Source organism: Homarus americanus, unplaced genomic scaffold, assembly GCF_018991925.1.
Source record: "Homarus americanus isolate GMGI-L3 unplaced genomic scaffold, GMGI_Hamer_2.0 scaffold59495, whole genome shotgun sequence".
In the NCBI taxonomy this organism is placed as follows: Eukaryota; Metazoa; Arthropoda; class Malacostraca; order Decapoda; family Nephropidae; genus Homarus; species Homarus americanus.
Window position 1 is genome coordinate 2,751,217 of NW_024732415.1, and position 24,117 is coordinate 2,775,333.

The 24,117-nt window shown below is 36.0% G+C and overlaps 1 protein-coding gene across 2 annotated transcripts; it reads left to right on the top strand.

The window, feature by feature from the left end:
• The first annotated feature begins 3,576 nt into the window (after positions 1-3,576).
• LOC121868603 (UDP-galactose/UDP-glucose transporter 7-like) lies at positions 3,577-20,476 on the top strand. Of its 2 annotated transcripts, XM_042369390.1 has the most exons (8): positions 3,618-3,712; positions 7,282-7,325; positions 10,338-10,467; positions 11,259-11,406; positions 13,501-13,647; positions 16,090-16,311; positions 17,014-17,205; positions 17,841-20,476. In XM_042369390.1, the coding sequence occupies exons 2-8, from the start codon at positions 7,315-7,317 to the stop codon at positions 18,038-18,040; spliced, it is 1,050 nt and encodes a 349-aa protein (XP_042225324.1). In that variant the 5' UTR covers positions 3,618-3,712; positions 7,282-7,314; the 3' UTR covers positions 18,041-20,476. The 2 variants fall into 2 exon arrangements, with proteins under 2 accessions (XP_042225323.1, XP_042225324.1); XM_042369389.1 differs by lacking the exon at positions 7,282-7,325 and having other exon boundaries at positions 3,577-3,712.
• The last annotated feature ends 3,641 nt before the right edge of the window (positions 20,477-24,117 follow it).

The following is a 24,117-nucleotide window of genomic DNA, read 5'->3' on the forward strand; positions in this document are numbered from 1 at the left end:
TGATATCTAGATTGTGACTAATAAATCCTTTCCTAACCCCTGTCTTAGTCATCACATATGAATGACAAACTAATAAACTTTGACCTAACTACATAAATTTTGTCTTAACCTTTAGATTTTAGCAAATAAAACCTAACGTAACCAACCTATCCTCACCTAACTCCTACAGTTCTGTCTTAGTATTTGGATTTTAACTAATAAAGCCTAATGTAATTAAACCTAACTCTCTTAAGTCACTTTTAACACATGAACTTTAATTTACTTGAAAACCTTGTAAATGAGTGTGGGTCACATAAATCTGGTGGCTCATTGTAATAAAAAAATACTTGACCCTATATTCAGTCTTCACATGGTTTAATATGAATTATAATTTACCTTACCTAACCCAGAAAGTTATTCCCTATGTCACAATTTGGGAAAGGTGTTTCCTCAACCAACACACACATGTGTAGCTAGATGTCTGGCATCATAAGTTATGATTTATAACTGCATCAAGGCTACACTATTGGCCCCCTTTCCAACCACTATGGAAACTATCAGATCTTAGTTAACTTATATGTTCACTCATCATTAGTGAATATATAAGTTAACTAGGAAACATAAGTGACTCATGTTTCCTATTTTTTGTACATAATTTTTTTTAGATGACTCACTCCCCAATATCACTATGAAATTTGTCATTTCTGCTCATTGTGTTATTTCAGCCTTTTTTCAATAAACTGTTTTTTATTTTTATTGGTGGTGGTAGTAATATTACAGTCACATGCATTCACACAGATATTAAAAATATCTGGTGACACATTATACAAATTAGTATCTTTGGTGGAAGTGATGTGTTCCTCCCACCATCACCACATCTTTTGGTACAGAACACTTGTGAAATTGGGGGTCGCCTCCTAATGTAGCCTCACAGATGTATCAAAGTGAAACTTTTGATTACCGTAATTTGAATTGACTATTTAAATTTATAGCGTCATATTAATAGATTAATAGCAAAATGTGTTTCTTATTTTGCATTAATAAGTATTTAATAATTTAAGAAAATAATTTACTTAGTTTTAAGTCTGAGTGACTGCTGTTGGAGAGGGATTATAAGACAGCAGCAGAAGTGAGGGCGCCGAGTAGTCTCAGTATAGTGTGGTTTAGGGATTACTGTCACAATAGGCGTTGCTGTCACTTGTTGCAGTTAGTGGTGGTGGTGCTCATCCGCATACACTGTCTTGCCTCACACTCATGCAGTGGTACGTGTCCAGATGAATCCATGCACACTCATATATAATTTATCACCGAAGCTTCAGCAGTTTTTGATAACGCACACCTGGCGAAATATTCAACCAACTTCATGACTTCTACTTTGCAGAGACTTATGGAAGCCTCTGATGTAAGGAAGACACTTGTGTATAATGAAGTAAATTCACAAAACGGAAGCTTTTAACTGGGACTGGTCTGTTATATGGGACCTAACAGGCTGACCCATGACTTCTATTTTATCGTATCAGCGCCCAATATCCGTCAAAATCGTATTAATAACATAAAGATAACAAGCTAATAGGTAACTATGCATGATTTAGAACAACTTAGACTAGATGTTATTTTTCGATACAATTAATAGTTTAGCAGTTATTTTGCTTTTAAGTGTTTCGAATATGGCAACTATTTTTCAAGACGGCGGCTATTTTTCAAGATGGCTGCTATTTTTCAAGCAGCCATGTGTGTGTGTGTGTGTTTTGGTCCGGGTTGTATAGTAGAGAAAACTGCCTTATTTCTACCTTGCGGAAGCTTATGAGACCTCCAGAGCCACCGTAAGTTGCGAAGGAAAGTCAGCCATTTTAAATCGAGTTGTGAACTTAAGTCTTTAGTGAATTACCACTGCAGGAGATTATGAACTAAGCAATTACGGTGTTCGTAACCCTTTTGTGAATCTAGGCCCAGCACAGTCCAATGTTGATTTTGAAGTCAGAACAATTCAGTGTTGTTTTAGAAGTCAGCACAGTTTTTAATCCGCCGCTTCAATACGACTTTTCAACATTTCATTCCTTAATTGGAAAAGCTTTATGTGTGTTGTTGACGAGAACTTAACAGGATGTCAAGTGAAGATATTCGTTTCTTTAAAGAACGAGCAGTGGGTATCATCTTTCGGTACATTTCTTCATAAATTAGATTCCCCCAATTTATACTGTAAGTGTATGCAGTATTAGACAAAATTTAGTGTTAACTATGTAGAGTTGAGGCATTTTAAATGCATGACTTGATGGTGGTGAATTAGAGTCAATGTTATTATGACCTCAAAACTAGTGTTCTCTATGGTAGACATGCTGCCAAGTCCCAGGTTGGTGATCACGGGGCCGCAAACTCAAAACACACAATTGCAGGGTTCAGTTGTTTCTCTTACTACTGTATTGACAACACAACATGCTGTGTATCGTTTCTCACTCTTGATTTATTTTTTCGTTTGTGTATTTATTCATGGTTATTATTAGTATTTTTATTTTTTGGTTATAATTTTTATCTATTTTATTAATTATTATTATTATTATTATTATTATTATTATTATTATTATTATTATTATTGTTATTGTTATTGTTATTATTATTATTATTATTATTATTATTATTATTATTATTATTGTTATTGTTATTGTTATTATTATTATTATTATTATTATTATTATTATTATTATTATTATTATTATTATTATTATTATTATTATTATTATTATTATTATATCTTCTCCCCCCCTAGGCCCTGATGTGGGTTAGTGACCGGTGCTCGGGTGGGCTAATCCCCGCAAAAAAAGACAAAGAGTTTGTGCATCATTCGTTGGCCGCCTGGGCGGTCGGCCACGTCTCTGTTATGCACTGTTGGCAAATACTGGACTTGCACCGGCTCCTGAATGTATCTGAACCTGCTCACAGAGATCCTTCTGCAGCTCTTCACAATCTGCTTGGTTCTTAATTTCTCGAAACAACTTAGCGTCATCCGCAAACATTTGTATGGAGGAATGTACAGCGTCAGGCATGTCATTTGTGAAGCAATGAAGCGTGTAAGGTTCTATGCTACATATTAGAAGTTTCATTATTCCAATCTTATCCATACTTTATTTCATGTTCTTAGAATGACGCTTAAGATGTATTTTGCGTAATATATTGTAGACAACCAGTCTGGAATAAAGAAAGCACGCTTTCTTCATTGAAATTATCAACACAAACAGTAAGTTTTGCTTGGACAAATTGCCAATGTTAGCTGATAAACTACTTTAAACATAATATTTCTGCCGGCGTCATGTGGATTAATATTAAGATAACTCTGATTTAAAGAAATAATTCGTGAATATTATTTGTTGAATGAAAAATTTCTTAATATGAACATACGGGAATGAGATTCGCATGAAGGTCATCTCTTGAGTTGCCACGTTCACATCCTAGGTTTTCCTCTCCGCCTACGTATAAAAAATAGCAATTTGAAAATACAACGAATGAAAATGTTCACATTCTAAGAATATAAAACTAAGCTATGAAGATATAATTAAATGTTCATATAAAAAGACTGGGAGTGTTTATAAGCAGGTAGTACATAAGTAATGTTTTGACAAGCTATCAGTGTCAGTGTGAGCTAAGCTGCGGGACGTGTACGGGTGTCGAGTGTGCTGTCTGTCTCACCCCACTGGTTTACTCTTTCACACACTCTGGAGATGGTCAGATACAAGAGAGGGTGAGTTTAACACCATACACGTTCCTAAAACAGTGTCTAAATAAATATTTCCCTCGAAGTTGACTTTGTTATGTTGATACAATTTTTGTGACCAGAGGTCCATCAGCTGACGTCACCGTGTTGGTCAGGTTTCTTACCTGGATTTATTCAGACACTATGATTTTTACAGTTATTGTAACTAGTCTTTTTATGTTTGGTCGAGGTAAAGAAGTTAGACTTGAAAGGGAGATCAGGTTAATTGGCATGATTTCATGTACGTGTAGTAATGAACTGCCAGAAGAATTGGACATTAACTTAACCTGTGTACGCTTTCTATTTTTTGGGGGAAATTCCTTATAAGTAATCATCCCTGTCTTATTGATCCTCCTTATTGATTTTTGAGGAGATCATTCTTTATGTGTTCTTTGCATAGAATGCAAATCTGGATGAGAGTACTGTACTGTATATGATAAAATTCAGAGAGAACTCGTATACTCATTTATTTATTTATTATTTTTTTTCAACAGGAATTTCATCAAAACATTTTAGGAGGGTGATTCCACTTTGATAACCCACGATAATCACTAGAGAATAGATAATGATTCACACAATAATTACTGTAATGTTTGATCTGAAGGATTACTATGATGGACAGTGATATAATTAGGTAAAATTGTAGATTACAGCAAATAAAGAATCTGATGAAAAAAATGTATATTTCTGATGGCTTTTGATGCGATTGGTGACATTTGTTTTATCGGAAATCACTCCTTTTGTATTTAGGCCCCCCCCCCCCATCCCTCTAACAATAATGGGGGAAAGCGTGGGAGTTCTGGGTGGTGGAGAGCCAAAGCGAGTGATATGTGGTAGAAGCAAATTCCAAAATTGTCCGAATTGCAACAAGAAAACATTGGAAGAACACATTACGCAACAGAAATTGCAATTTACGAAAAAATAGTAGAAATAATAGTTCTGTCGATTGCGTGTTCTGAATTTCCGGTACTCTGTGCTTGCTAACCTATACAATATAACCAAACTAAACCTTACCTAACCCCCTAACCGGGGGCGGAGCTGGTGGCCCTAGACGGGGGCTTCACCCTTGGACCCCCAGACACAATGTAATAACCCAGAGTCGCGTGGTCAGCCTCCATGAGAACATAAACAACCGTTTCAGTACAGTATTTCTTACCTTCCTTATTGTCAATTTGCGACGGAAGTGTAATATAAGAAAATTATCATAGAAAAAATAGTTCTATCGATTGAAATTAGTGAATTTCAGGAATTCTGTGGTTGCAGTTTACTGCAATATTGCCTATAATTATACTAATGAAATGTCTTTGTGGTGGTGGACATGTGAAGGATTGCATGGAGCTGATGTTGAGTCAGAGAGAAGTAATTTTTTTATACAGGGGGTCCTCGTTATCCGCAGTTAATTGGGACCAGAAAAACGCCTCTGATAATGAATCCACTTAAAGCGGCAAATTAATCCCATAAGAAATAATGGAAATAGGTCAAATTGGGACCATGCTAACTTTAACAATTATTTAACATCCTTAAAGTTCATTGGGGTCGGTGTGTTGAGGCAACGTAGTTTGGGCTAGCGACCCGATGGTCCGCAGCAACCGTTGGTGGTGCACTCTCACTCCAGTGGTTCATTGAGATAAAATACTTATTATAATGTTTTAAAAATAAATAATTTTAACATAATACAATATTCTTATTTACTTCGCTTCAAATTTAGAGATGTTCGGATTGATGGAGGTGGGTGTTGGGGGATGGAGGATTAGTTGGAGCATGAAAAAGAAACAGGACTAGGTGGATTGTCCACTCCTACACTTCTTTTGCCTTTTGCTTCTAATTTTACATCGATACTATAGCTAGTGTGCTTCCTTTTGAGTGCTGCTCCACCCTGTTTGGGTTGGGAACTCATAGGCTATGAGCTGCCTCTGAAAAATAAATCTGGGTAATGCATGGTACCCCAGCTAGTCATTAATAATCATAACAGTTCATAAAATTATTTGGTGCAGTTTGCCGAGGTGTTCTATCACATCAGTAAATTTGCTGCAATGTTTATTTCTCTGTCAATAGTGTTTTCAGTTGAAAAAGAATACTGTATAGGAAACTAAAAAAAAAAAGACGGAAGTTACCAGTGTGTTGGAACAACTCGCTTATCAGTCAGGCATATGTTAAAGTTTTAATGTTTGTTAAGAATGCAAAAGAAGGTGGAGCTTAGTTGATTGTTCATTGTATATTGCATTATGCCAGTCTACTGTGTGTACGGGTTAGGTTGAAAATATAGTCTTACCCTCTATCTAAACAAGAGTATTTTAGGAATAGATATTAACTGACATACCCATTGTTAGGGATTTGTTCCTTACCTTCAGTTTTTTCATTGTTTATTTTTTATTATGCTGTATTATCTTGTAATAATTTTTGATATGGCAACAGAATTGAGTGAATTAGAACAGTGTATAGCTGCATTCTACCCATTTGCAGCAAATTGGACAACTTATATGTGTGCATAATTTTTAAATCGGTGACACGGAGGATAATTTGGAGTGAAGGAAACGTTAGAAAATGTTGATCTCCTTTTCTTTTTAATGTCATACTCATGTAAATACTGTACAGTAACACAAGACTAAACGACCTTTTTGTAGATGTGTGATTTGTAGAATTATGTTACTTTAGTGAACTGTTTACAAGAAAGATTACCATACATAATGTTGTGTAATTTGGAAAAGCTTGTAATGTAATGTACTGCACTAGGAGAAGAGTGATACTGTAGTGAGTGAACCAAATTAAAAATGTGGTGAAAATGAGTAGAGGAGAGAGAGAAAACTGCTAGCTTCAATGGAGAAAGTTTCAATTATATGGGAGTTATATGTCATCAAATGGAAGAGTGAGAAGAATTGAACCACAAAGTAAACTAGCTGAAGGAAATTGACCTCCGAGTAATGTAAGGAGAGTCAATGTGGGCATAAAGATTGTAGGGAAAATAGTCAAAAGAAAAAATGTCTCGAACATACCAAACCATAACCTAATTTAAACATACCATACCTTAACCTAACCTAATTTAAACATACCATACCTTAACCTAACTTAATTTAAACATACCATATCTTAACCTAACCTAATTTAAACATACCATACCTTAACTAACCTAATTTAAACATACCATACCTTAACCTAACCTAATTTAAACATACTATACCATACTATAACTAACCTAACCTGGCTTCTGGATTCAAGAGGAAAGAACAGATTAGAAGCAAGAGAGATAAGTGGTGTACAGTATATTAAATGGGGGTGAATAGGGTGCAAGGAATGAGAAATCCAGAAATAAGACAGAGAGTAGATCAGGTTGCCCAGAGGGCTTGAAAGATGGGCTATACTGCCTGTGTTTACCGGGTAATTCAGAGGTGGAGGGCGGAAGAGAGAGTCTAAACACAAGGAAGAGATAGAAAGTAATAATAAGTGAATGGCAATAAATTAATAATATATATATATATTCAGGAATCTATTACGGTTATGTAATATTTCTATCATCACAGTTGTTATATAGTATTATACTGTACCTCAATTTTTTTCAGGCCTTTAATTCATTTGTGAGCGTAGATTCCGTCATGGCACTGATGTGAGTACAGATGCAACATTCAGTGCAGTACAGTACTGCATGCTGCTTATAATCTCTGTATTACATTGGATAATAACTGTTTTAGAGTAGATACCTCTGCTGCACAATCTATTTACTATGTTATAATTCACCAACAGTCTGGTCATTAAGAATACTATAAATAATTTTTTATTTTCTGCAATGCTTTAAACTTGTTTTAAGACCACGCTTACAATACTGATAGAGCTTTATTATATACAGTATGCAAATTGCAGGGTTAACAGAAGCCCCAGTAGTGTACATAGGTACTGTACCATCTTCTATATATATATATATATATATATATATAATGTAATGAGCTGAACCGTGTTTCTTCCGTTATCTGCATATATATATGTGTGTATATATATATATATATATATATATATATATATATATATATATATATATATATATATATATATATATATATATATATATATATATATTATATATATATATATATATATATATATATATATATATATATATATATATATATATATATATATATATATATATATATATATATATATATATATATATATATATATATATATATATATATATATATATATATATATATATATATATATATATATATATATATATATATATATATATATATATATATATATATATATATATATATATATATATATATATATATATATATATATATATATATATATATGCAAGTAAATCACTGTAGGTGCGTGATCCAGGTATATGCTGTGTACAGGAAAAACACGAAGTTCCCAAAGCGCTGTAATTCCAAAGCTGCTTAGTGTAATTCACATCTTCAGGGGTGAGTACAGACTAGAGAGAGAAATACAAACCAAGGTGTATATATAAAGTATTTAAGTGGGTGAAAGGAATCAATAAAGGGATATAGATAAAGTTCTTATAATATCCGAACAGGATAGGACTCGAACAACAGTTCAAGTTGGATAAGTTTAGGTTTAGGAGGGAGATAGGAAGAAACTGGTTCCAAATAGGGTGGTGGACGAGTGGAACAAGCAACAACTTTGTAGTAAGTCTGAGGAACTCTGGAAAGTTTCAAAAGGAGGCTAGATAGATTTATGGATGATAGAGAGTGGTAGTAACTCTCGACAGGAGCTGCCATGCACAGGCCAACCGGCCTATTGCGAACTCCTTATTTTCTTATGTTCTTATGTTCTTATGTATTAGGTAATGACCCTACTAATCTTTTAATAGCACACAACGGTTGGTGGTCAGGTCAGATGGTCAGGTGACCCGGCCTTCTCACCTGGTTACAAATCTTCTTAATTACAAAATTGTCCAGCTTGTACATGTCGTTACTCAAATTCATGTTGAATGCTTCTGTATGTTTTAATAGACTAGATTCTATGATGTTCCTACTATCAATTGAACTACATGGTAATATTGAGGAGGCATTATCCCAGTCAATGCAATGCTTGTTATCCCTCAAATGAACAAATAGAGCATTGGATTCCTGGCCTGTCCTAACACTGTATTTGTGTTGTTTAATTCTAGTTGCAAGATCTTTTCCTGTCTGGCCTAAGTAAAACATATTACATTCCTTGCAAGGAACTTTATAAATGCAACCAATTGTGTTGTTGGGGGAGTTTTTGATTAACATTTGTTTAACAGTGCATGAGTTTTTAAATGGCATTTTAAATGTTCAATTTTATTACTGCTTTCCCTTATATTCTCCCAAATTTCCATCTAAATTGCCTGTCCTTCCTTTTCTTGTGATTTTACAGCCACCCCTTGTTTCCTTGTGTATACTGAACCCTCTAATTTGATTTCATCGAAGCTCTGGGTTGATTGAAGTACAGTTCTGTATACCAAATAATTCTAGATTTTTTTACAACTGCTTAACAATTTGAAAGAGGAACATAATTTTTACAGGACATTTGTTTTGATGTTTGATAGTGGGAAGCCTAGCATGAGAAAAACCAATCTTCAGAATACTGTTCAGTACTGTACTGTACTCAAGTCATACTGTACTGTATCTTATTTTGAAATAAATTTGAGTACCGGTACATGAACTGTACAGGTATATGAAGTGTTTTGTGTAATGCACACATTTACTTTACTTTTACTTTTATCCTCTTCACCACTGATCGGCTAATTAGCTGCTTGGGCAATCGGTCACGTCTCTGTTATGCACTGTTGGCAAGTATTGAGCATGAACTGGCTCTGAATGTATCTGAACCTGCTCCAGTGCTTGTCAATTCTGGTCTTGAAAGTGCTCACGCTCGGTGCCGTCACAACACACACAGGCAAATTGTTCCAATAGTTCATAACTCTCTCTGAAAAAGTTACCCCTCACAGTTTTCTGGGCTTGCGGTTTTTTCAACCTTGAGCTGCAACCCCTTGTGGGTACAGTTTATTTTAATACTGTAGCTCTGTATTGTATTAATTTTTTTCATATTTATAAAAGTATTGTAGATACAGTACAGGTATTGGAATAACTTTTCAACCAAACCCAAGTTTTGTGGGCATATGTTTCATATATTCCATGTTTTGTATACTGTACAGTACTGTATACTCAAATATTTTTAGTCCTGTATTGTCTGTACCATTGTTTGTCTTTGTTTGTATAATAATTTTCACTTTTGAACCTTTAATTGAAAAATATACTAATTTAAAGCAACACGTCTCCCATTGTATAAACGAAGTCAACTGGATAATTTTGTGATATTTGGACCGATAATTTTTTCCTAGATTTGCAAAAGTCTTTGTGCCATATCTACATAAAAATAACCATAAAATTTTCAGCAATATTGAATTAATAAGGGCTCAGTCCATTACCCCCTACCTTCCCATGTGCCCCCTGTCTCCCCTCACCTTCATCAGTACTGTGCATCTTTCTTTGTTCCCCCATTTTAGCATCTCCTTGTCTACCCATCTTTTAGTGTCCCCACATAATAAGCTACCTATTATATTTTTTTGAGCAAGACCATAGCACAGGTCTCTCACCATTAACATCCATTGTGTCTGCAGGAGGATCGAGGGTCAGGGGTTTGCAGCTGCAGTCTTCTATGGCGTGTGCTCAGCCTCCATGGCCTTCTTGAACAAGGGTGTCATCAACTCCTACGAATTCCCTTTCCCGTTCTTCATCATGGCATGTCAGGTAGGATTATGGATGGTAGTCTTTGTGTGTTGCTGTGGTATGCCTCTTGTGTCCTTGGCTCATGCTGTATATTCCTCAAGAGATATTGAGAAAAGTATCTAAAAAAAGGTAATTCGGTGACATTAGTATTATTATTTTATCCCACTTTCATGCTGATTGTGTGTACCCTTGAGCTCACCCCACATACCTCAAAATAAAGTGAAGAAAGTGATAATAAACGAGGATAGCAAGTCATACTGTACCAGGTTTGCTGACTCACTTCACCCACAGCATCTTGTGACTGTTCTCTTCTGTGCTGGAGTATCTCTCTCTCTCTCTCTCTCTCTCTTCTCTCTCTCTCTCTCTCTCTCTCTCTCTCTCTCTCTCTCTCTCTCTCTCTCTCTCCTCTCTCTCTCTCTCTCTCTCTCTCTCTCTCTCTCTCTCTCTCTCTCTCTCTCTCTCTCTCTTTCTCTTTCTCTCTCTCTCTGCCCAAGATGGTGAATATGGTCATGCAGATGGAATGTACTGAGTATGTTTAGGGACACTCAAACATTTTGTGATTATAATGAAGGATAGTAGAATGAATCATTTTTTATATACTGTATAATAAGTAGAAAAAGGATTACTGTATTGTTCATTGGTTTGACTCCTAGTGATACATTGATACTCACCTGTAAGATTACAAATAGGCTCATAGGTGTACCAGACTCTTTTGGGGGACTGTGACTCATTTTCCCCCATAATGGCTGGGCCTGGGATTGAAGCCACGTTTCTCTGGTGTACGGTAGTTAATTTGTCTTATGTAATTTCAGATGTTAGTGACTGTAGTGTTCCTTGAGATACTAATAACCCTCGGCAAAATTAGTCTCCCAGCGTACACCTGGAGGTCTGCGTACATGTTTCTGGCACCTTCTCTGGGCTATGCCTTTCATGCTACTCTTTCACTCATGGCACTCCAAGGTAAGTTTTGTATGAATACCTGTATCACTAAAGTATATTTTATAATTTAAATACTACTCCATTTGAGATATAGTAGTTTGAAATAGGAATGATTATTGCAGAAAACTTTGTCTGGCAACCCTCAGGTCCCAAGCATGCTGGATAAATGGTCTCATTCCTGTATAGCTATTCTTAAATTTTACATTCTAGTTATGTATAATACAGGTGTAGAGTTGTAAAAAAAAGAGGAATTCGAAAAAGAGGAAATATTTAGAGGTGTGGAGTCTGCCAACAACACATGATAACAATTCTAACTCAATAGGGGTCAACTATGGGTGAATGCAGAACAGGAATTTAAACTGCTTAGATCTTTCTTAAAATAGATAATTTCATAGATTAGACTTTCAGTTGACAGATCCTATACTTTACATAACAGAAGTGTCTCTGAAACTAAAACTACAGGATTCTTAGGTCTTGGACCTATATATTTACCTTCAAACTATGCTCTACTTCAAGCATTAAAAAATATGATCCTTGGAATATGCATTTTAAGAAACTCAGAGGAAATGTTTTCTCACAATAAGCAGAGGTTGGTCATTAATTATCTTAAAGCGTACATTGATACTGTATCGTTAAATTTTGAATTGACATAAATGCTAACATCCTTATTCACCTAAATGGCCACCCAACTAGAGGTGGTCATGCCAGGGGCCTGTATAGGGTCCCTCCTTTGTTTGTGATGGTCTTGTGTAGGGCTGTTTTGAAGCCCAATACAGTAATCTCTCCGTTGGCCGGAGACTTCAATCCCCGGAACTCTTCAAGAGCCCAAGTTTTGTTTTAACATTTCAAGAAATTCCAGGAAAATCTTTCTGGGCATGGAAATGAATTAACAAGGATTGCATCATAATTCTGACACGGGACACATGCTGGGTGCAGGGGTGGGTAGGTTCAGAGTGTTCATGAGCTATGATCAGCCTATGATTGGCTGATGTATCATGCAGCCTATCTCATCAAATTCTTGCATCATGACACTCATAGTTCATTGTTTGCTGCTATTGTACAAGTTTGTTCACTCACGAACTGTTGTTTTTGCTTTTGATCTGTGTTATGCTGTACAGAGTACAAGTACTGTACATTACTGTACCAGCATATAATCAGCGGAGAATACCATTAAAGTAGTGTTAAGATGTAAAAAGTGATTACAGTTATGTATACTGTACTGTACATTAAGTAAGTGTGAAAGCAGCATATGTACAATACGGTACATAGCAGAGTGGACAGTGTATGCTAGTGTGTAGAGTATATACAATCCCTCCTTCTTGGAGGGAGAGGAGAGTGACAGTTAGCAACACTTGGTACAGAAGATGGTACAGGCCAAAGGCAGGCCATCCTGTATCATCATATCACCATTTGGCCTGCCTGCATCACAAGCTCAAGCATCTGCTGGTGAGTACAGTATAGTTTGTAAAGTACTGTAATATATTTAGTTTATATACAATGTATTGTATGTGTACAGTGGTGCTCGCATAAATAAATACATTTCGGTGTCTGTCCGTGTGAGATGCATAGTTTAGACTCTTGGAAAACTTTCCCCAGTCCCCTGAAAAATTCCGAGATGTGCAGTTTTTCCAAGGATGAGAAAATTATCTCCATTCCTGGAAATCTCTCAGTCCTGGAACTGCTCTGCACCAATTATTCCTGCTAATGGGGATATCACTGTACAGTACTGTTCTAGATTCCACTGCTTGAGCTGGTAGACTGTTCCATAGGTCTACCACCATCTATGTGAAGAAGCAATTCTTTATGTTTGTTCTGCATGATATCTTGGCTAGCTGGAAGTTATGGCCCCTTGTGTTGGTGATATGTGACAAAAAAAAAGTCCCTGGAACAAGGGAACAAGCTCGTATACCTCAGATTAGGAGTTAAAAACCTTACCATGTACATAAAAACTGCAGCAACTAAGGGTGCCTTCAAGTTAAGCCAATAATGCATTAGAGTTTTTGTTTTTGGAGGTACTGTATTAGCTCATTCAGTAGGTACTGCACACTTACCATATACTGATGACCAGTGGCTCTCATAGAGGACACTACATAATCCCCTGTTCTTTGTCCACAGGTATGAATATTCCGATGTATGGAGCTGTTAAACGTTGTACGCCGCTGGTGAACCTAATCCTATCTGTGGTTATCCTCCATCGACCATTTCCATCTGTCACACTAATTTCATCAATACTTATTATCACAACAGGCTGTTTTGTGGCAGGTAGGTGGTGAGGGTGACGTGTGTACAGTGGTCCTTCGGTTAACCAACGGTCCAATTAATGAAATTTCGGTTAACGAATTAGCTCCCATAAGGATTTTCAATTCCATTATCGAACAAAACTTCGATTAACGAAAGCCTTACGAGAAACACGCTTTGTTGTGCGCATCAGCTGATCGGCTAGTCTGCCAATACAGTAATTGGTTCTATGTTTACATTTGGTTGCAGTGGAGTAAATATCAAGAAAGTTGTGCTCTTGTATATTTTTGCATTTTTTATATTAAAATTATTGGTCATTCTAATTTAGTTAACATATTGATAATATATACTGTACAGTACAGGGAACAGTTTCTGTATGCCAATCAGCTGATCGAATCACCCACCAACGCTTCTCAGTTTAACTTTGTTTACTGTGGAGTGAGCATCCAGTTTGTTGGTCTCTTGAATATTTTTGCATTTTTACATTAAAATTATTGATCATTCTGAAATTTAGTTCACATATTGATAATATACAGTGCAGAAATTATTATGAAACATGAAGAAGGCATTAGAACCAATGCACTCTGTAAAGAATATGGCATGTCATCATCGACTGCCTCTATAATCAGCTGTTTGATATGTAAACAAAGCTGCCGGGGATACAACATACACACCTCTATGTTTTTTATTTATTATTATACAGTATACTGTACAGTACAGTTCTGTATTTAGTTTATATTTAATGTTTTGTTAATTCTATTACCGGTATACAGTACTTTGTATGTACTTTTTCTGTGAGTTGGAACCAATTACCCAATATCCCATTGAAATAATAAATTCATTAACGAACGACTCTGTGGAACCAATTGTGTTCGTTAATCGAGGAACCACTGTACATTTATGAATTATCTTAATGTGCAGAGGAAAAAAGCATACAAGTTCTTGATAAATACTTGTGGGGTGATTTTCTGTTTTCAGGTAATTGAAAAACAATGAAGGAAGATTTGACACTTGTATTGATGTGTACTTTCCAGTTCAGTTTGTTATCTATAGTGACACTGAGGAGCTTGGTGAACACTACCTGGAGTGTGTTGGGGACCAATGTGATGGAGGGAGGTTGGGCAAGGGTGGAGTAGAGGTTGATGTGCATAACCATGATTTTGGTATAGTTGATGGTGGCATGCTTGGTAGTGGCCCAATTTGGGAGACTGTTCAATATATTCTGGAGGGTGCTGTATTAGGGAGCCAAGTTGTTCACACTGATGCCATTGGTGGAGTTGTTGACATATTTCCAGTGAATGGTAGTCTCTTTCAGGGCATCATTGATGAGGGTGAGGAAGCAGAGTGGTGTCCCATTCTAGTGCCTTGGAAGACACCGCAGGTGAGTGGCTGAAAAGTACAGACCGTCTCTTGGAAGCATACAGCCTGGCATCAGACTAAGGAAGTCTGTGAGCCATTGTATAAGACTTCTCCAAAACCCAAGGAAAGCAACAGCCACAGATGTCTTGCATTTTTCTAGATTGTGGTATATGGAATCAAGAAAGTGACTGCAGGTCACCAGATACCATAAAATTACATTCACTCCCTCTAGTGCCTTGCCGGTTCATATCCCTAATCCATGCAAAGTTTGTTGTTAGATACTCTGGGTACAGTCCATCGAAAATCCTGTATTCATGATTCAGCCTCAATTGCTTCACTATCTGCCACTTAACATGTTCAATGATTGAAGAACTTGGTGACCAACATAGTCTCTTGCTTTCATGTCAAGAATGAACCTCACCACCTTGTTAAGAATAATTTGGAGGTTGGAGTTTAGCTTCTGTGTTAAGGCAGATTACCATGAAGAGCAGGAGCAGTCCAAGTGAGTGCCAACTAAAGGATCCTACAGGCACCAGCTGAGGGGCACTTACCATTTCTATAGAGATATTTTATTTTGGCTTTACTTTTTTTTTTTAACTACCGCATATTATCTACGATTAAATCACTGGACAAACAAATATTAGTCCAAGGTATTTCATTGAGGTTTACAGATGAGATGGGTTCATTCCCACATAGTACAATGCATTTGTTTACCCTGTTGAGCTTTCTTTTTTATCCAAATACTAGACTCATGTTTCAGTGTTTCCAAGATGTAGGGATAATGTGTTGTCTATGAAGCCATTGTTTGCATGCCTCCAGTTTAATGATAACCTGTTAGGTATATCATTTGGATCTTTACCCGACAATAAAAGAGCACTGTCATCAGCAAACAACAAAAGTTTACAATTAACACTATAGGACATGTGGAAAAAACTTGTTTCCATAAAGGCAAACATTCATTTCATATCTGAAATTTAGTGATCATAATACTGTATAAAAATTCTGTAATGGCAATATCCATAATCTGAATGTTTATAATATAGGGGGTGACTAATTTTTTTTAATGCATGTTGCAATATCCTCATATGTATGTATTTCATTCCACAGTGCTGGGTGACTTGACATTTGATACATTTGCTTACACCATGGGTGGCTTCAGTGTGCTGGCACAAGGACTGTACCTGACCCTGGTGCAGCAGTGTGCAGAGAACAAGCTGTCAACCTGGGAGATCCTCCAGTTAAACAGTTACAACACTCTCGGACCCTTCATTATATCTTCAGTGCTTATGGGCGAGCCTGAAGCCATTGTACAAAACCGCTATATAACAGGTAATTATCTTCCTGCTCACAATAATTCAATGCTGTTCCTTCAGAATACAGTGAAATGAGTAACATTTTTTTTTACAAAGAAAAAGATCAGTGAGAGATCAAAATAGTATTTCTGTCAGATCCATTCACTGCCTGAGGCTTCCCCTTGCCAAAAATTGAATACATGTACTGTATGTATATATGAAACCAGTTGCTTTAAACTAGTAAGATAATACAAGACAGGAAAAATACTCTGAGGCAGCCAGGGAGTGCTTAGTCCAGGTTATAAATGAACTTTGGTTGGCATTAGTGCTGCACAATGGCGTTCAATAGAAAAATCACATTCCCAGATGCTATCATGACCAAATTGAAGGTAGTACTTGTGGCAATATTGGGTGTATCTTGTTAAAACATTAACTGTGTATGTACAGTACAGTATATAATAGAAGCAATGATGTATCATTATGAATGAAAAGTGGCCACAGATGACAGCAGTATTCCAAGTGGGAGTAAATGGGTAACAAATGGTTTCCAACTGCTCATTGCTGGGTGTAGGAACATGGCTCCAAACATGAGTCCAAGATTCATTGCAAAAGATTTGTCTAAGTTTATGACAAAGTTTGTAAATGGTGTTTTCAGAACTCATCTGGAATTTTTGTCATATCATGCCTGTTACTAATTATTCATAAGTACCCTGTAATATAATAATTTTTTTTATTACAGATGCTGGCTTCCACTTCACCTTTTGGACGCTGGTCTGTATGGGTGCTGTGTTGAACTATTCACTCTTCTTGTGTACAGCACTCAACTCAGCACTCACCACATCCCTAGTGTCTGTAGCCAAGTCTGCTATCCAGACACTTGTAGGGTTCTTTGTTTTTGGTGGAGTTAAATATCACCCACTAAATATTGCAGGTCTGTGATTCTTGTTCCTTTGTAAGTGTCAGGTTAAGAATGAAGCTTTTATCTCAAAGTGAATACTTTTGTTTCTTGATGTTGGTTCTTTTCTCTGTTCACATTCTGGTTAGCTGTGTTTTCATCAACTCTACATTTTTTTTGAGTATTGCTATTGTTTTCATTCTCTTTTATTATTTACTCTATTTTTGCCCTTCCCTAACTTTCCATGCTTTCTCCAATGTGCATTCTTGCTTGTGCATTTTGAGACAAACTATTCTTTTCACATGCTCTTATATTTCAATGCCAGTAAGTGGCAACTGCTTCACTTATGTAATGTCCAATTCAGCTTACAAAATTCTTTAACAAAAGTTCCAAGTATTGATAACACTTCAGAATTCAAAGATGGTAAGTGGCTGAAATGTTCCAGGATGATTCTACAGTACTTGAGTGTTGCGTTCAAGGTAGAGAATATATCCTTAAACCTGATTTACCATATAAGGAAATGTTTTGAAACAAACTTAATTTGTAATATGCGTTTGTGGTGAATTGAACAAACTCAACTCCAAGTGCATTTACATTACACTACATGAATGTATTACTGTATACATACTGTATTCACTAAAATAATTTAATCATAACTCATTTCTTTGCAGGTATTGTGATGAATACGGTAGGTGGCTTTATGTACACTTACACCAAGTTCCAAGAAGGTAAGAAAAACACCTTCCAGAAGGATGAGAATTATAATAAAGTGTCTATTAATAGCAATCTCAGTTTTCCTGCTGAAAAGTCATTACATGCATCAGGTGTGACCAAAGACTTACATGCACTCAGTGAAATTAAAGTCAGTTAACAATATATGTTTATAATCTTTATATACAGTAGTAACATATTTTAAGTGTGGAATTAGATATATTTCAAAATATGGCCCCTGACCCCCTCACCCAAGTAATGTATCCTTCATCTACAAGAAATGGTCATTGTTAAAAATTTATTCACCCAAGGCTCTTTAGCTTCCATTATCATGGCAACTTACAGGTATTCCTCACTATACATAAGGCATAGTTCCACAATTGGTGGGTAATGTAAAAAATTGTACTGTACGTATATTGAAAGTGATTTTCTTCGACAGTGTTATAAATGGAGGATGAGTTCCTGGGGCTGATTTTCACCTTTGTGCAACAAAATTAATCAAACTAAATACAAAGGAGACAATAAATTATATGAAATACAGTATTGATTAATGTATAATTAAATGATTACTCATCATAAGTACTGAACATAAATAAAACTAGAGTAAATTTAGATATCGAGGGGATGATGTGACTCATTCATGGTGTTGTTTATCTTGCTCCAGAAAATTCTCATAGATTCCCCTCACAGAGGAAAGGACACTGGTGCTGTTATCAGCCATACTTTCTCTCACAGAGAGGAAGTAGGGATGGACACATGTGTAGCTTCTATGTGTACTTCATCTTTAAATTATACACAACTCAGATCACTGACAAGCCAAGATAGGGTTGTTCCCTGATGCCTGCATCAGCACCACAACATCTTCCAATGATACGAAAAAAAAAATATTTTGCTCAGTTCAGAGTTTTCATTTATATAACAAAGCTTGGATAAAAATTACCAACAGTAGCAGTCATTCAATGCAAAGGGCAGGTCCCTGATTTGATGCCCGAGATTGGCAAAATAATAATACTTGTGCAGTGAACCCTATTCAGTGGAGTGGTACAGTTTATAGTGAAGTGGTTAGGAGCTTGGGTATATCTTTTAAAGTTTGTGCAACAGAAAATAATGGTTATCAGTGAAAATGCATAGTGAAAAGTGTTCACTTATTTATAGATGTTGTATATTCAAAAATAAATATAGTGGGAGTGTGTATAGTGAGGTCTGCCTGTATTCAACTTATGACAGCTGGCTACATCACTGTTGTCAAGATGCTGAAAAGCATTGTTGTATCTCATTTCACTACCTGTAAAGTGTGTTGCAATTTTAGGGAGAATGGGATTATATTATTACAGAGCCTGAATTATGTGGTGGAAGCACACAGTTCGGCATCTAGATGTGGTTAGAGAAATCAGTTGGTTTTATTTAAAAAAAAGTGCATGATCACTTTCTTATTGTCAGCACCACAGCCACCTTCTTGTTTGTTCATCCGTCCATAGTTTGACTCTATCTCATGTAAGCTCTATATTTAAAATGGTTTGATGTAATTTTTGAAGCTATGGTGAATCGTCTTTGAATGAATTTTAAGATTATTATTGAGCTTTAATGAAGTTTCTGTAAATTATGTCAGTATATTCACTAATGTACTGTATTGAATTAATTTACATGTGGGTCAAGTGTAGAGTACAGTATAGTATTAGAGTATGTGCAGTAACTACACATACCAGAGGGCCCTCTCCTTGTTGAGGGGAAGGTGCTATATATTACTGTAACATTTATTAGGACAGTTTAATGAACTATAGTGTTATTGAATGTGAAGTATACATTATGCAATGTGATAATGGTGGGCTGTGACAAACAGTGTACCTTCTCGGGTGAAAGGGTTAGTTTGGTGTCAAGCTTGATGAAGCAACTGCAGGATAATAGTCTAGTGCCTGACTCTCACATATCATGAGTGAAGGTTGATGCAATAGTGTGTTCATGTAACCAACTTTAATCATTGTTTGCTTTGCTTAGGTATTAGTTTGTGTTAAAGGAACACTCGTGCAATTCTGCAGTTGGTCAGGGAACAAATTGGCACTTTCAGTGCATTGCTTCTAACCATAGCTATAATACTTAAATTTTCAGGCAGAAAACTTTGTTCATCATTAACGTACACCTGTGGCAAATAGTGTTCTTCAACCATAGTGAAATCTCCCTTAACTAGATTAATTGATGTGTGTTGACTTACAAACATTGCCTTAACCAAATATTTTCTGGGTACTTGTGCCATTTTACAAATACGTACTGTGCTAGAAACCCAAAACCTAGAAAAATTAAGAAAAATATGTGCAATATTAAAAGAAAGCTAAAGGAGAAAATGAAGTAAGTAGTACAGAAGAGATGTATAAATGCCACAAGTACAATTGCCAATATGCATTCTGAAGATTCATGACATTAGTAAACCATTGTTTTATTGGAAATATGAGGTAGGTGATTTTCCAAACCCTTTGTTGTCCACACACACCTGACCCTCGCTTTATGTTAATTTGCAATTATGCAAGGACCCTGCTGCTGCCCAGAATTTACTTGATGCAAACAAGAAAAAAAAAAAACTTATTCATTACAGTATGTGCAAGATACGGGAAGGGGAAAAAGCTGAGGATGAGGTGGCCTGTTGCCATTGTTACATGTAATGAAACTATAAAAGTTGTGGAAAAATCATTACATTACTCTAATGTAGCTTCGAAAAAAGAAAATGTATTAATATAAAACTAAAAAATAAGAAAAAAATGAAGAGCAAGCTCATCATTTTTCTTATTTTATAGTTTTATATTATATTTTATTTATTTTTAAGCCATACACTATTAGAGTATTGTAATGATTTTGCACAACATTTATAGCATTACTGTTGTCTGATAGGGTGTCTGTGTTATGAAAAGTGCCAGTTTTAAGGTTGGGGGAGTTCCAGAAATGATGATTATGGAACACAACCCCATAAGATTACCTGTATGTGATTTCCAGTTATGCGAGGTTTTTGCAGAATGTAACCCTCTCATAAAGCAAGCGTCAGGTGTACATCCTTACAAAAGGTTTGAGACATTGCTATCTTGTCAAATTTGTGTAAAGTGCAATGGATTAATTGCAATACTGTACTTACCCCTATTTTGTTAGTACAGCTCAGAAGAGATTTGCTGAATGTACAGTCAGCCAAAGATCCAGTGACCCCACCCTGGGTCTCGTACTGGCAATTTTACCTGTCAATACTTGGTAAAGTAAGGCTGTATGTTATGATGATTGTGATTGGTGGATCTATTTTCAGCTGTTTCACTTTCAGGATAAATATAAATCAATCCAAAGGTAGAAATTTTAAGAATAAACTACTGTATTCATTGCTATTTTAGATAAAGAGAAGTTTCCATGCGTTTGTATATTTGCTTAAATAATGAATTGGCAACTCAACTACAATGAGGGGTGCCACAAGATTCTCAGATCGAATTTTTTCATTATTGAAGTAAATATACGAACATAGGGAAACTTCTCGTGACCTAAAATAACGATGAAAGTTTTTTATTACAAAAATTCTATCTTTGGATTGTTTAATATTTATCCTGACAGTGATACAGCCCAAAATAGATCCACCAACCACAATCATCATTACATACAGCCTTACTTTACCAAGTATTGCCAGGTAAAATTGCCAGTACGAGACTCAGGTTGAGGCCGCTGGATCTTTGGCTGACTGTACAGTCCCTATTTTTAGTAAAATTTAGCAGTGACATACACAAGTAGTAGTCAAATGATATGCATAAGGAGACGGGGAGAGGTCTGCTTCAAAACTGATTCCTTTGAAGTTACATGGTGGGCACACTTTCCACAGGTCCACCATCCCAATGCTGGTGTGCCACTGATTTCACCCACAGTTTTGACAGCTTTTCCAAATTCAGTGTCTGGAGATTTACAGTTAAAGTCTGGTTAAGTGAGACTTCACTATACTGCATATGCCTTTAGGTCAGTACAGTGGTATTTAAAAATTATTCTGGGTATTTTTTACTTGCCAACTTCAGTGTGTTGAGTGCAGTATTCACTTTTTTATGGTGGTGTCAGGATGGGTCATTACCTTTTGTTGATTGTAAGCACTTTCATGTTACAGTATTAAGTACTGTAATATTTATATTGCAATGATTAGTTTTATTATTTATATCATTATTAACACACACACACATGCACACACACAGTTACTTACTTTATCTGCTCCACTTTTCATTCTCCTGGTGGCATTTTTCGTATGATAACTGACTTGTCTCCCTCTGGCTTTTCTAGAAATGTGTAACAACACAATTCCACCTTTTCTTGATTTGTGTAATAAACTACTATTTCCTGAACTATTTGAAACCAATATTAGAAATGTGTTTGTATAACTTTTAAGATTTTAATGTCTATTTTCCTGATGAGATCAGACTTTTGGGACTCTTATGTTTTTTAAGTGTGTGTTGCACATGTCAGCTAAAACTTGTAATAATCACAACACTTAACATATTTATTTCCCGAATGAAGATGTATTAATTATGGTAGTTGTTGTATTCAACTTTATATTAATATTTATTATTTAATTTTGTTGTAAGGTTTAAGATGACTTGTTTTACTGATAATATTCTAGATTCAGGTATCCCCCGATTTACAATCTCCCTCTACTGTTTACGACATTTCTCTTGAACGTTGGTGATGTCTTAGGATCATCCCCCTATTTACGCAAAAAAAAAATCGCATGAATGAGGGTCATCACGTATTATGGAACACATCTCTCGCTGCGCTTATCAGCTGCGATCTACCTGCACGCGACCACCCGATGCATTACAGTACAGTCCCAAGCTTTGTTCCATGGTGATCACACATGCTTGTGATCATGTAATTCAATGACTATCAGTCAGTATTGGTATTGTTACTTATCATCGGATCATCGGTGTTTTTTATTTATTTATTTTTTACTTTACAGTGAGAGGACATCACTAAAGTTCATATTGTACTGTATGCTGTTTTGATGACTGTGAAGTGGTTTTTGCTGTTTTTTTGTGACTAAAGTCCTTTGTCTCTGAATATGATGTGAGTGTAAGTAATAAGAGTGCAGAGGTCTTATTGCAACTATATCTTGCGCTAGTCAGGCCGGACCTCGATTATGCGGTTCAGTTCTGGTGCCCCTATTATAGAATGGATATCAGTTCACTAGAGTCGGTGCAGCAAAGAATGACGAAAATGATTCCGGGACTTAGAAACCTTCCATATCAGGATAGGTTAAAGAAACTAAACTTGCATTCCCTAGAAAGACGAAGAGTGCGGGGAGATATGATAGAAGTATTCAAGTGGGTGAAAGAAATCAATAAAGGTGATATAGATAAAGTTCTTATAATATCCGAGCAGGACAGGACTCGGAACAACGGATTCAAGTTGGATAAGTTTAGGTTTAGGAGGAAGATAGGCAGGAACTGGTTTACAAATAGGGTGGTGGACTAGTGGAACAAGCTTAGCAACTTTGTAGTAAGTGCTGGAACGCTGGAAAGTTTCAAAGGGAGGCTGGATAGATTCATGGATGATAGAGAGTGGTAGTAACTCTTGACAGGAGCTGCCATACACAGGCCAACCGGCCTAATGCAGACTCCTTATTTTCTTATGTTAAGTGTCGGCTGCTATCATTGTTTTTACGTTATCATCGTTGGCTCAGTTTTTGTGACCAAAGTGATTAATGTAATTTTGAAAATGTTTGGGAAGGCACCCAGGAAAACCGTGTCTCTGGAAGTGAAACTGAGGGAGTCGAGAGTGACGTCTCTACTCCACCTTCAAGAATCCCCTTAGCCTCGAAGGGGACATGTGATGACGACCAGGCATGTTCTTAATGATGTGAGTGTTGTGTAATTGTGTTTTGTGTCTATTATTATTGTTGGAATTTTATTTTCGATGTCAAATGTGAGTGTCAGACTGGCTGGGAACATATCCCAATGAACCCCAAGTTTTAATGATTCCGATTTACGAGATTTCGACTTGCGATGTTTTTTTTTTTTTAGGATTACAATCTCATCGTAAATAGGGGATACGTGTATGTTATCAGGTAGCAGTATTATGTTGTCTCAGTATATAATATTTTTCACAATCAAGTGCAGTAATTTGTATTTATAGATTTAATAATTTATAGCATTGATAATTTATTTAATTTGCACTGTAAAGAATCTTGGCACAATTTTTGCACAATATGTGGGTTTTGCACAGAGCTAGAGTAGTGAGCCA